General features: G+C 41.7%; 1 protein-coding gene across 1 annotated transcript; it reads left to right on the forward strand.

Annotated features, from left to right (window-relative positions):
- The first annotated feature begins 38 nt into the window (after positions 1-38).
- On the forward strand, positions 39-14,886 carry LOC121577812 (NADH-cytochrome b5 reductase 3-like). Its single transcript, XM_041891720.2, has 9 exons — positions 39-177; positions 9,491-9,637; positions 9,844-9,916; positions 10,401-10,507; positions 10,751-10,880; positions 12,422-12,505; positions 12,645-12,730; positions 12,917-13,016; positions 13,212-14,886. The coding sequence occupies exons 1-9, from the start codon at positions 163-165 to the stop codon at positions 13,382-13,384; spliced, it is 915 nt and encodes a 304-aa protein (XP_041747654.2). The 5' UTR covers positions 39-162; the 3' UTR covers positions 13,385-14,886.
- Positions 14,887-14,974: the final 88 nt, after the last annotated feature.

Here is a 14,974-nt window from a genome sequence, read left to right on the forward strand (position 1 = left end):
TCTCTCCAACGGAAGTTGTACATATTTGGTGTAACCGCTAAATACGCCCTCCCACAACTCAATTCTTTTTGAGGTGTGGCTTCTTTGATGAGAAGCTAACTAGATAGCCAAGTACTTCTTCGCTTCACCAATGTGACCTTGCTCTGAGGATTCAGAATCGCCATGAAGTACGCATTGGTAAGAATATCCTGTCGAAATTATTTCCAGGGTTGCTTTGGTTTCACCTTTTATCTGTGATAGTAGTAAATTAGCCAGTCAGCTAACGTTCGCTAACGGTACTTTGATAAGTTAAACAGAGCAGTAACAAGGCACTGCAACTGTCACTCACTGTCAGATAATTTATCTGCCCTTAACTGGTCATATTATGTCAAAGTAAATGCACATAATTGGAAGATTTGGCTCTGAGATTGACCTGATTTAAAATATCACAAACTAGCCTAGTACAGTTAGCTAAGTGACTCAAGTATAGTAAGCATTTCGTTGGACAGTGTATACCATGTGTATCCTGTACATCCGGCTAATAAATGTTTTAACTCATGTTGTAAACTTGTGCAGGCGACTCATCTTGGCTAGCTGTCAGCCAAGCAACCAACTGTGCTGGTACATCTGTCACCGTGTTAACAGCCTTCTAAGCAAACAAATGAAGCTTATTTCACCTTAGACAATTGCCAATACCATAATTGACTGAACAAAAATATAAGTAAAATAAAGTGTTGGTTTCATGAGCTGAAATAAAAGATCCCAGAAATGTTCTATGCACAAAAAGCTTATTTCTCCCAAATGTTGTGCACAAATGTGTTTACATCCCTGTTAGTGAGCATTTCTCCTTTGCCAAGATGATCCATCCACCTGACAGGTGTGGCATATCAAATCAAAAAAAAAAATATTTGCCACATGCGCCGAATACAACCGGTGTAGTAGACCTTACAGTGAAATGCTTACTTACAAGCCCTTAACCAACAATGCAGTTATTTTTTTAAGTAAAATAAAAATAAAAGCAAATAACTAAAGAGCAGCAGTAAAATAAAATAACAGTAGGGAGGCTATATACAGGGGGTACCGGTGCAGAGTCAATATGCGGGGGCACCGGCTAGTTGAGGTAATATGTACATTAAAGTGAGTTAAAGTGACTATGCATAAATAATAAACAGAGTAGCAGCAGCGTAAAAGAGGGGGATGGGGTGGGATGGGGGGCAGTGCAAATAGTCCGAGTAGCCATGATTAGCTGTTCAGGAGGCTTGGGGGTAGAAGCTGTTGAAAAGGCTTTTGGACCTAGACTTGGCACTCCGGTACCGCTTGCCGTGTGGTAGCAGAGAGAACAGTCTACTATGACTAGGGTGGCTGGAGTCTTTGACAATTTCTTAGGGCCTTCCTCTGACACCGCCTGGTTTAGAGGTCCTGGATGGCAGGAAGCTTGGCCCCAGTGATGTACTGGGCCGTACGCACTACCCTCTGTAGTGCCTTGCAGTCGGAGGCCGAGCAGTTGCCATACCAGGTGGTGATGCAACCAGTCAGGATGATGTCGATGGTGCAGCTGTATAACTTTTTGAGGATCTGAGGTCCCACGCCAATTTTTTTCAGTCTCCTGAGGGGGAATAGGCTTTGTCGTGCCCTCTTCACGACTGTCTTAGTTTGTTGGTGATGTGGACACCAAGGAACTTGAAGCTCTCAACCTGTTCCATTACAGCCCTGTCGATGAGAATGGGGGCGTGCTCAGTCCTCTTTTTTTCCCAGTAGTCCACAATCATCTCCTTTGTCTTGATCACGTAGAGGGAGAGGTTGTTATCCTGGCACCACACGGCCAGGTCTCTGACCTCCTCCCTATAGGCTGTCTCATCGTTGTTGGTGATCAGGCCTACCACTGTTGTGTCATTGGCAAACTTAATGAAGGTGTTGGAGTCGTGCCTGGCCATGCAGTCATGGGTGAACAGGGAGTACAGGAGGGGACTGAGCACGCACCCCTGAGGAGCCCCCTTGTTGAGGATCAGCGTGGCAGATGTGTTGTTACCTACCATTACCACCTGGGGGTGGCCCGTCAAGAAGTTGATTAAACAGCATGATCATTACACAGGTGCACCTTGTGCTGGGGACAAAATTCCAGAAAATCTCATTTTTAAGTAATTAATTTGCATTTTATTGCATGACATAAGTATTTGATCACCTACCAACCAATAAGAATTCCGGCTCTCACAGACCTGTTAGTTTTTCTTTAAGAAGCCCTCCTGTTCTCCACTCATTACCTGTATTAACTGCACCTGTTTGAACTCGTTACCTGTATAAAAGACACCTGTCCACACACTCAATCAAACAGACTCCAACCTCTCCACAATGGCCAAGACCAGAGAGCTGTGTAAGGACATCAGGGATACAATTGTAGACCTGCACAAGGCTGGGATGGGCTACAGGACAATAGGCAAGCAGCTTGGTGAGAAGGCAACAACTGTTGGCGCAATTATTAGAAAATGGAAGAAGTTCAAGATGACGGTCAATAACTCTCGGTCTGGGGCTCCATGCAAGATCTCACCTCGTGGGGCATCAATGATCATGAGGAAGGTGAGGGATCAGCCCAGAACTACACGGCAGGACCTGGTCAATGACCTGAAGAGAGCTGGGACCACAGTCTCAAAGAAAACCATTAGTAACACACTACGCCGTCATGGATTAAAATCCTGCAGCGCACGCAAGGTCCCCCTGCTCAAGCCAGCGCATGTCCAGGCCCGTCTGAAGTTTGCCAATGACCATCTGGATGATCCAGAGGAGGAATGGGAGAAGGTCATGTGGTCTGATGAGACAAAAATATAGCTTTTTGGTCTAAACTCCACTCGCCGTGTTTGGAGGAAGAAGAAGGATGAGTACCACCCCAAGAACACCATCCCAACCGTGAAGCATGGAGGTGGAAACATCGTTCTTTGGGGATGCTTTTCTGCAAAGGGGACAGGACGACTGCACTGTATTGAGGGGAGGATGAATGGGGCCATGTATCGTGAGAACTTGGCCAACATCCTCCTTCCCTCAGTAAAAGCATTGATGGGTCGTGGCTGGGTCTTCCAGCATGACAATGACTCGAAACACACAGGCAGGGCAACTAAGGAGTGGCTCCGTAAGAAGCATTTCAAGGTCCTGGAGTGGCCTAGCCAGTCTCCAGACCTGAACCCAATAGAAAATCTTTGGAGGGAGCTGAAAGTCTGTATTGCCCAGTGACAGCCCCGAAACCTGAAGGATCTGGAGAAGGTCTGTATGGAGGAGTGGGCCAAAATCCCTGCTGCAGTGTGTGCAAACCTGGTCAAGACCTACAGGAAACATATGATCTCTGTAATTGCAAACAAAGGTTTCTGTACCAAATATTAAGTTCTGCTTTTCTGATGTCATGCAATAAAATGCAAATTAATTACTTAAATCATACAATGTGATTTTCTGGATTTTTGTTTTAGATTCCGTCTCTCACAGTTGATGTGTACCTATGATAAAAATTACAGACCTCTACACGCTTTGCAAGTAGGAAAACCTGCAAAATCGGCAGTGTATCAAATACTTGTTCTCCCCACTGTACATGGCGGAGACTCAATCAAGCTAGTCGTCTTGACTTCTTTCTTATCTCATTCTCGTTGGCACCAAAAGTTTAAAAAGTGTTGATAGGGGACAGAATGCGGTCGGACCATCATATAATTGGCATATACATTACTCTTACTGAATTTCCACGTGGGCGAAGATATTGGAAATTTAATCAAAGCCTATTAGATGATAATTTATTTTTAACTAGAACAAAGGAATTTATAACTATAACTGACTTTTTCCGACATAACATAGGTACAGCAAATCCCCTTATTGTATGGGACACCTTTAAATGTGCCTTTAGAGGCCATGCAATTCAGTACTCATCTCGAAAACAAAAGCAATTTAGGTCAAAAGAGTTTATACTAACAAAGGAAATAGAAAGTCTAACAGAATAGATAGATGGCAATAAAAACTGTAACATAAAGGCTCAGAATAAATTAGAGGAAAAACAAAAAGAAATGGAGAAACCTATTCAAGAAAGATCAAGTGTAATATATTATAAAAATAAAGCAAACTGGATGGAATATGGGGGAAAATGCACCAAATTCTTTTTTAATCTTCAACATAGGAATGCTACCAAAAATAATTTAATGAAATTGGTTACAATTGACGGAGTAACCCATGATTCACCAAATGATATTTTGAAGGAGGAAACAAGGTACTTTAAGCATATGTTTTCATTTCAGTCGCCTCCATCTCCTCTAACTGAAGCTAATTGTAGAGATTTTTTTTCTATTGATAATGTAAAATGAACAAAGACTCATGTGAAGGTGAAATTACAGAGGTGTAATTTCTGGATGCAATTAAAGACTTTAAGTCTGGGAAAACTCCAGGGTTGGATGGCATACCAGTCGAAGTATACCAAACCTTTTTTGATATACTAAGAGGACCGCTATTAGCATGTTTTAACCACTCCTATGTAAATGGTAGATTATCTGACACTCAAGAAGAAGGTCTGATCTCATTATTACTGAAACAGGATACAAGTGGAAAATATAAAGATCCAGTCCATAAAAAAAAATTGGAGGCCCCTTACACTTCAGTGTTGTGATGCAAAAATTCTAGCAAAATGTATAGCGCATAGAATTAAAAAGGTATTGTCGGATATTATTCATTCTAATCAGACAGGTTTTTTACAAGGAAGATACATTGGAGATAATATAAGGCAAGTATTGGAAACAATAGAACATTATGGAAAATCGGAGAAACCAGGCCTGCTATTCATAGCAGACTTCGAAAAGGCATTTGATAAAGTACGACTGGGGTTTATATATACAGTGGGGGAAAAAGGATTTAGTCAGCCACCAATTGTGCAAGTTCTCCCACTTAAAAAGATGAGAGAGGCCTGTAATTTTCATGATAGGTACACGTCAACTATGACAGACAAAATGAGAAACAAAATTCCAGAAAATCACATTGTAGGATTTTTATGAATTTATTTGCAAATTATGGTGGAAAATAAGTATTTGGTCAATAACAAAAGTTTCTCAATACTTTGTTATATACCCTTTGTTGGCAATGACACAGGTCAAACGTTTTCTGTAAGTCTTCACAAGGTTTTCACACACTGTTGCTGGTATTTTGGCCCATTCCTCCATGCAGATCTCCTCTAGAGCAGTGATGTTTTGGGGCTGTCGCTGGGCAACACGGACTTTCAACTCCCTCCAAAGATTTTCTATGGGGTTGAGATCTGGAGACTGGCTAGGCCACTCCAGGACCTTGAAATGCTTCTTACGAAGCCACTCCTTCGTTGCCCGGGCGGTGTGTTTGGGATCATTGTCATGCTGAAAGACTCAGCCACGTTTCATCTTCAATGCCCTTGCTGATGGAAGGAGGTTTTCACTCAAAATCTCACGATACATGGCCCCATTCATTCTTTCCTTTACACGGATCAGTCGTCCTGGTCCCTTTGCAGAAAAACAGCCCCAAAGCATGATGTTTCCACCCCCATGCTTCACAGTAGGTATGGTGTTCTTTGGATGCAACTCAGCATTCTTTGTCTCCAAACACGACGAGTTGAGTTTTTACCAAAAAGTTCTATTTTGGTTTCATCTGACCATATGACATTCTCCCAATCCTCTTCTGGATCATCCAAATGCACTCTAGCAAACTTCAGACGGGCCTGGACATGTACTGGCTTAAGCAGGGGGACACATCTGGCACTGCAGGATTTGAGTCCCTGGCGGCGTAGTGTGTTACTGATGGTAGGCTTTGTTACTTTGGTCCCAGCTCTCTGCAGGTCATTCACTAGGTCCCCCCCGTGTGGTTCTGGGATTTTTGCTCACCGTTCTTGTGATCATTTTGACCCCACGGGGTGAGATCTTGCGTGGAGTCCCAGATCGAGGGAGATTATCAGTGGTCTTGTATGTCTTCCATTTCCTAATAATTGCTCCCACAGTTGATTTGTTCAAACCAAGCTGCTTACCTATTGCAGATTCAGTCTTCCCAGCCTGGTGCAGGTCTACAATTTAGTTTCTGGTATCCTTTGACAGCTCTTTGGTCTTGGCCATAGTGGAGTTTGGAGTGTGACTGTTTGAGGTTGTGGACAGGTGTATTTTATACTGATAATAAGTTCAAACAGGTGCCATTAATACAGGTAACGAGTGGAGGACAGAGGAGCCTCTTAAAGAAGAAGTTACAGGTCTGTGAGAGCCAGAAATCTTGCTTGTTTGTAGGTGACCAAATACTTATTTTCCATCATAATTTGCAAATAAATTCATTAAAAATCCTACAATGTGATTTTCTGGATTTTTTTTCTCAATTTGTCTGTCATAGTTGACGTGTACCTATGATGAAAATTACAGGCCTCTCTCATCTTTTTAAGTGGGAGAACTTGCACAATCGGTGGCTGACTAAATACTTTTTTCCCCACTGTATATGTATATGTGTGTGTGTGTGTATAAACACTGCTCAAAAAAATAAAGGGAACACTTAAACAACACAATGTAACTCCAAGTCAATCACACTTCTGTGAAACTGTCCACTTAGGAAGCAACACTGATTGACAATACATTTCACATGCTGTTGTGCAAATGGAATAGACAACAGGTGGAAATTATAGGCAATTAGCAAGACACCCCCAATAAAGGACTGGTTTTGCAGTTGGTGACCACAGACCACTTCTCAGTTCCTATGCTTCCTGGCTGATGTTTTGGTCACTTTTGAATGCTGGCGGTGCTTTCACTCTAGTGGTAGCATGAGACTGAGTCTACAACCCACACAAGTGGCTCAGGTAGTGCAGCTCATCCAGGATGGCACATCAATGCGAGCTGTGGGAAGAAGGTTTGCTGTGTCTGTCAGCGTAGTGTCCAGAGCATGGAGACGCTACCAGGAGACAGGCCAGTACATCAGGAGACGTGGAGGAGGCCGTAGGAGGGCAACAACCCAGCAGCAGAACTGCTACCTCCGCCTTTGTGCAAGGAGGAGCAGGAGGAGCACTGCCAGAGCCCTGCAAAATGACCTCCAGCAGGCCACAAATGTGCATGTGTCTGCTCAAACGGTCAGAAACAGACTCCATGAGGGTGGTATGAGGGCCCGACGTCCACAGGTGGGGGTTGTGCTTACAGCCCAACACCGTGCAGGACGTTTGGCATTTGCCAGAGAACACCAAGATTGGCAAATTCGCCACTGGCGCCCTGTGCTCTTCACAGATGAAAGCAGGTTCACAGTGAGCACGTGACAGACGTGACAGAGTCTGGAGACGCCGTGGAGAACGTTCTGCTGCCTGCAACATCCTCCAGCATGACCGGTTTGGCGGTGGGTCAGTCATGGTGTGGGGTGGCATTTCTTTGGCGGGCCGCACAGCCCTCCATGTGCTCGCCAGAGGTAGCCTGACTGCCATTAGGTACCGAGATGAGATCCTCAGACCCCTTGTGAGACCATATGCTGGTGCGGTTGGCCCTGGGTTCCTCCTAATGCAAGACAATGCTAGACCTCATGTGGCTGGAGTGTCAGCAGTTCCTGCAAGAGGAAGGTATTGATGCTATGGACTGGCCCGCCCGTTCCCCAGACCCGAATCCAATTGAGCACATCTGGGACATCATGTCTCGCTCCATCCACCAACGCCACGTTGCACCACAGACTGTCCAGGAGTTGGCGGATGCTTTAGTCCAGGTCTGTGAGGAGATCCCTCAGGAGACCATCCGCCACCTCATCAGGAGCATGCCCAGGCGTTGTAGGGAGGTCATACAGGCACGTGGAGGCCACACACACTACTGAGCCTTATTTTGACTTGTTTTAAGGACATTACATCAAAGTTGGATCAGCCTGTAGTGTGGTTTTCCACTTTAATTTTGAGGGTGACTCCAAATCCAGACCTCCATGGGTTGATACATTTGATTTCCAATGATAATTTTTGTGTGATTTTGTTGTCAGCACATTCAACTATGTAAAGAAAAAAGTATTTAATAAGATTATTTCATTCATTCAGATCTAGGATGTGTTATTTTAGTGTTCCCTTTATTTTTTTGAGCAGTATGTATGTATGTATATGTATGTATGTATGTATGTATGTATGTATGTATGTATGTATGTATGTATGTATGTATGTATGTATGTATGTATGTATGTATGTATGTATGTATGTATGTATGTATGTATGTATGTATGTATGTATGTATGTATGTATGTATGTATGTATGTATGTATGTATGTATGTATGTATGTATGTATGTATGTATGTATGTATGTATGTATGTATGTATGTATGTATGTATGTATGTATGTATGTATGTATGTATGTATGTATGTATGTATGTATGTATGTATGTATGTATGTATGTATGTATGTATGTATGTATGTATGTATGTATGTATGTATGTATGTATGTATGTATGTATGTATGTATGTATGTATGTATGTATGTATGTATGTATGTATGTATGTATGTATGTATGTATGTATGTATGTATGTATGTATGTATGTATGTATGTATGTATGTATGTATGTATGTATGTATGTATGTATGTATGTATGTATGTATGTATGTATGTATGTATGTATGTATGTATGTATGTATGTATGTATGTATGTATGTATGTATGTATGTATGTATGTATGTATGTATGTATGTATGTATGTATGTATGTATGTATGTATGTATGTATGTATGTATGTATGTATGTATGTATGTATGTATGTATGTATGTATGTATGTATGTATGTATGTATGTATGTATGTATGTATGTATGTATGTATGTATGTATGTATGTATGTATGTATGTATGTATGTATGTATGTATGTATGTATGTATGTATGTATGTATGTATGTATGTATGTATGTATGTATGTATGTATGTATGTATGTATGTATGTATGTATGTATGTATGTATGTATGTATGTATGTATGTATGTATGTATGTATGTATGTATGTATGTATATATATGTATGTATGTATGTATGTATGTATGTATGTATGTATGTATGTATGTATGTATGTATGTATGTATGTATGTATGTGTGTAAAAACATGGGGGATTGGAAGTGATGCAGACAATTACAATCTATCTGCAATATTAAGCTGATCTACCCCCCCAAAAAATAGACTGCATCATAGACAGAGCTTTGGATGCAAGGACTGACCATCCAATATATCAAAATTATAGTTTCAAGCATGTTTTGAGGCAATACAGTTTGTAAACATTGTAAATGTAAACAAACATTAGTGTAAAACAAGCTTATATTTTGGTTTCTGAAGGGGTTTGACAGTTGAACTAAGTTCATCAGGCATTTATAAGTGATATTCTTCAAGAATCAGTGTCTATATATCATTAATTTAAGTCCAAAAAGGGATGTACGAATTGCAGATTGCCCCTTTAAACAGAGTCAAATATCTGCTTCTCTTTATTTTTGTATTCTTTTTTTCAACAGTACCCATGTTATACATGATAATGATTATGCCAAAACAATCTTCTTTCTCTCTTGTATATAGTTCTCGACGGTAGCTGTGACTGCTGGGGTGGTATTGCTGTCCACTGTGGGCATAATTGTAGCCCTCTACTTAGGCAAGAAGAAGAAGCCTCCAGTCACCTTGCTTGACGCTACCCAAAAATACCAGCTAACGCTCATTGATAAAGAGGTACATGTGTGCTATTGAAATCAATTAGACATTTTTGGTATGTGCTTCAGAGGCCTGTGCTTAATACATGTATATACTCCATGGAAATCATTTTTGTGTAACATTTAATCAAATGTTGGTAGTAGATGTCTTTGCATTGAATTGACACATTATTTTACAAAACCAATGTATGTATGGTTCGATATGTCTTTGGCCTCTTTCCATAGGTGATCAGCCATGATACTCGCAGGTTCCGCTTTCGACTTCCCTCAGCAGAACATATCCTGGGTCTGCCTGTAGGTAAGTCTTCGCTTGCACATTGTTCTTTTTGGGTTTTGTCAAGTGACAGTGTTTGATAATTGATTATTATTTGAGACAGTGCCATGCCATTTATATAAATACATTTTAGTAATTTAGCAGATGCTCTTATCAAGAGCGACTTACAGGAGCAATTAGGGTTATGTGCCTTGCTCAAGGGCACATCTACCTGTTTATCACCTAATCGGCATGGGGATTCGAACCAGCAACCTTTTGCTTAGTGGCCCGACGCTCAAATAGTCCTTTAGCTCACCAGCATTATAACTACACTCATAATGTAATACTTGATGGCGTTGTATTGCACTGATGGAAACTAGAAAGCTTAGCTTCCCATTCCTGGAATGCCCTCTACTGTATGAGTCATTTAGCAGAACAATCAGTGGATGAAGCCACACAAAATGACCCTATCAGTATTTTCAATCAGTGTTGTCTTTGTGTTTCTAACCACCTTATTTGTTTCCTCCAGGGAAGCATGTATACCTCTCTGCCCGTATTGACGGCAGCCTGGTAGTCAGACCGTACACACCTGTGTCCAGCGACGACGACAAAGGTTATGTTGACTTGGTTGTGAAAGTATGTATGGCTTGTCAAAGCAATCCTATATCATATACTGAAACTGAACACACTAGTACTACCATATGTATCAAGCATTTCATAGTAGGAGTGATGATCTACAAACAGGTCCAGCATGTCATCTTATTCTTTGGGATCTAAAAGGGGAAAAAATATCTGAAATAAGCACTGCTACTGTGAGACGCTTGATACATACAGACCCTGATCTGCAAACCATATTTCATGTAGAAAATTCCTCCCCAGATCTACTTCAGGAATGTGCACCTCAAGTTTCCTGACGGAGGCAAGATGTCCCAGTACCTGGAGAGTCTGCACCTGGGAGACGTGGTGAACTTCAGAGGACCAGGAGGACTGCTGGAGTACAAAGGGCATGGTACGACCAGTCCGCTGCCTGGCACACCCTCCTTCTGATATTTACAAATGATGCATCCCAAATGGTAACCTATACCCTATGTACACTGAGTGTACTTAACATTAAGGACACCTGCTCTTTCCATGACAGACTGACCAGGTGACAGCTATGATCCCTTATTTATGTCACTAAAATCAGTGTAGATGAAGGGGAGGAGACAGGTTAAAGAAGGATTTTTAAGCATTGAGACAATTGAGACATGGATTATGAATGTGTGCCATTCAGAGGGTGAATGGGCAAGACAGAAGATTGAAGTGCCTTTGAACATGGTATGGTAGTAGGTGCCAGGCGCACCGGTTTGTGTTAAGAACTGCAACGCTGCTGGGTTTTTCACGCTCAACAGCTTCCCGTATCAAGAATGGTCCACCTCCCAAAGGACATCCAGCCAACTTGACACAACTGTGGGAAGCATTGGAGTCAACATGGGCTAGCATCCCTGTGGAATGCTTTCGACACCTTGTAGAGTCCAAGCCCTGATGAATTGAAACTGTTCTGAGGGGAAAAGGGGCCGGTACAACTCAATATTAGGAAGGTGTCCTTAATGTTTTGTCCACTGTGTAGTGCATAGTGATGGGGGGGGGATCAATACAGTTACATATCGCAATATTATTTTTGGACTATATAATATTGCTATTTGACTCCCAAGTATCAATTTGTAAAATGAAAGTTAAACAAAAAAAAATAGTTTAAAAAAAGGTGCTAATGTAGATGCCGTTAGCTAGCGCTAGTCGGCTGTACCTGCGCCAAAACTCCAGTATTTTTCAGCACTTTAATTTCCTTCACTGATCAAAACTCATTTTCTCATGCTCTCTCTTGTCTCTTTGCAGCAAACGTATAGTGAGCAATATGTTTGGAACATCAAATTGCAATAAAATTGCAGTATCGAATCGCAATACAAATAGAATCATGAGAATCGCTGTACATATCTTATCGACACATACGTTTCGTGAGCTCCCTGGCAATTCCCAGCCCTAATATTAGTGCACTATTTTTTGACCAGGGCCCGTAAGGCTCTGGTCAAATGTAGTGCACTATTTAGCAAATCTGGTGCCATTTGGGACGCACACAGTCTCTAATGGAATGGGGGTTTTAGCTTTGTGTACTTGGGTGTGGCTGGCTGAGAGTGATTGTGTGTACACACTTCTTTTCAACCTTAAGTCTACTGAATAAGTCAACAGTAAATGTACAATATCTCTGAGCAATTTGCTGGCTTGCTGCATCGCATTTTGAAACTTTCATGCCCCAAAGGCTCCAGAAAAGCGCTGCCTAAAGGATATACATTTACTGTATTGTCACTTAAAATGTATACTAATACTCCCAGTATTATTTGATTGTATGTTCCACAACCTAGGATGATGGACACACCCAACAACTGTCTTCCATTTGGGACCAGATAACTCTTGTTCATTTGCTCCCCAAGCACACTGGAAAAGGGAAATAATCTCTGGATTGTGTTGGCTTAATTTTTGTGTCTCATCACTTTCTCCCATTCCATTCAACAGGGCAGTTTGCAGTTCAGACAGACAAGAAGTATCCTGCGGAGATAAAAGTTGCCAGTACTCTTGGTCTTATAGCTGGAGGAACAGGTGATTTTTTTTATTTTTTTCCCTTCGCAACCTAGCACTCTGAACCTAAACACTTAAATGTTGTCTTGTTGTAGCCAGGGGGTAAATGTAGAGTGAGCGCTTTTAGTTCATGGTGCTGAACTCCCTTCCCTGTCTGTAGGCATCACCCCTATGCTACAGCTGGTGCGCGCTATCATGAAGGACCCCAGTGACAGGACCACCTGCAGCCTGCTATATGCCAACCAGGTGTGTGGCCGCTGCCCACACTGGCCTCTCTCCTAAAAGAGACTTTTAATATCAATGGGCTCATCTCTATAAATAAAGGATAGATACTGTAAATGCTTGTACTAGCTTCACTGTGGATGTAGTTCATAGGTTTGCTTAGGTTGAGAGTTAACACTGAACTGTGTGTGTGTGGTGTGTTCATGGCAGACTGAGAAGGACATCCTGCTGAGGGATGAGCTGGAGGAGGTCCAGGCCAGACACCCAGACCGCTTCAAGCTGTGGTTTACAGTGGACAGGGCACCCGAGGGTATGTGCCTTACGGCTTTTGCTTGCATTGCTCAAGTGTTGACATCAAGATTTCAGAAGTCTTAACAAAATGTGTACATTTTATCATCTTTTGAATTTGTTTTAATTGTGTATATTATGGCACAATCATTATGCATAACGGTACTTGTTTGCGACCCCATGAAAGATTGAATTATGATTCATTTGTGTCGCTCAGGCTGGGAGTACAGTGAGGGCTTCATCAATGCGGACATGATCCAGGAGCATCTGCCCACCCTCAGTGAGGACACCATGGTGCTCATGTGCGGTCCGCCCCCCATGATCCAGTTTGCCTGCAACCCCAACCTGGACAAGTTGGGCTACCGGCAGAGTCAGTGCTTCAGCTACTAGTCACCAGCCTAGGAACTATCCTCCCAGCCACCCCCAGCATGGGCATTCTCAATGCAACAATGATATCAATTCAATGCTTGATTGGGCCGGAACTACTGCTTGAGTACCGGCATCTCTTATAGAATTTTGGCTTAGAAATATTGCAGAGTTCCAGCACCTAAATATATACAGTACCGGCACCCAAAATGAGTACGGGCACCAATTTCAGTCCACTGAAAGCACTGCATCAAGTATACTGCCAAAAGCCCCTTATGAGAAGTGCAGACATGGCCTCTTATCTATCAGGTTGAGCATTAAATGCTCACTTGCAACCAAGGTCCTACCTTTGTATTATTAGCCTCCATCTCCTACTGATATCTACAATTGATTGGGCCCTGTGTATTTTTAGGTGAGGTTTGAGGCTTTGATTTATTATTGATGTTCTTAGCCTTGAGCATTCCTCCTAAAAACAGGACAGAGAGAACATAACTTAAAGATAAAGCCGCATACTGACCTGGATTACGCCCAGGGATGCGGTGCTAAATATGAGGAGGCCGCACAGGCAGCTTTGCTTTAAACGCACACATAACAAATTATATGCACTTAAGTATTACAGCTTCTGTAGAGATGCATTATACTGTATTTTGGCATCTGCTTCAGTTGTGAGTGTGACATATATGTGGGGCTTTTTGTTGTGTGGGTATGTGATCTGACTCTATTTCTTATTGGATTTCTGTGAGATTGAGTGAACATAATTATTCAAGGCTCTTTTTGTTTTATATATTATAATTTCAGAGTTTAATCTGCAATGCACTACACTTTGTAAAATGTTTTATGTGTTTATGAAGAGAAAAGACAACATTTCTGCCAGCATTTCAAATTGTCTATACTCATATACGTGATCCATAATCCTGTTCTCTTTATGTATTGGCTGGACCATTCCTTAGATATTATCCCTTGTTGCAAAATAGAGTGTTGAGGAGGAAAACAATTTTGACACCATTCAGTTTGCTGGAACAACGTGGCTCTGATTGCAACAGTTGAATGCTGTCACAACAAGGAGTAATCTGTGCTTGGGGCAGTATGTAGTCTGGTCTAAATGCTGGGACAGAGTGGGAGTTGGAAAATGTCATCTAATTCCACTGCCTACTACAGTACAGGACCCCTTTGTTGACAGGGATTAGGGATTATTGAGGAATGGAGATGCTGATGGTAGTTTGTTTACAGGGTAGGAGTAGGAGTAGCTCTATCCACAAGTAAAGGGCTTGATGAGGGTTTCTTATTTTCATTTTTAATTCAGCCTTTCTTGTGCTGCTAAAATGTGGGTTAGGCAACTCAGTGCTGAAGAGAACTTTTCGCATACTGTACATACATTATTGTAAACTACACCAAGCATCTGTTTTGATTGGGTGTCATGTTTCATGTGGGTTCATGCAGGCACCATTATGGAGGTAATGTGATTCCACTCAATCATTTATAGCAGAAGCACGTGCATGACCTGGGAATAAAACAGTGTACTACTATCTTGAGTCTATGTTAATTTGATATCATAGCTACATAAACAGATAATATTTTGGTGTTACTTCTAAAACATTTTTAAATTGTAATTTT

The sequence above is a fragment of the Coregonus clupeaformis genome, unplaced genomic scaffold (assembly GCF_020615455.1).
Source record: "Coregonus clupeaformis isolate EN_2021a unplaced genomic scaffold, ASM2061545v1 scaf0005, whole genome shotgun sequence".
Classification (NCBI taxonomy): domain Eukaryota; kingdom Metazoa; phylum Chordata; class Actinopteri; order Salmoniformes; family Salmonidae; genus Coregonus; species Coregonus clupeaformis.

Coding starts and splice junctions, on each gene's coding strand:
- LOC121577812 (XM_041891720.2), top strand. Junction 10,508..10,750: donor ATGTTGACTTGGTTGTGAAA/GTATGTATGGCT, acceptor ATTCCTCCCCAG/ATCTACTTCAGGAATGTGCA. Junction 12,731..12,916: donor GCCTGCTATATGCCAACCAG/GTGTGTGGCCGC, acceptor TGTTCATGGCAG/ACTGAGAAGGACATCCTGCT.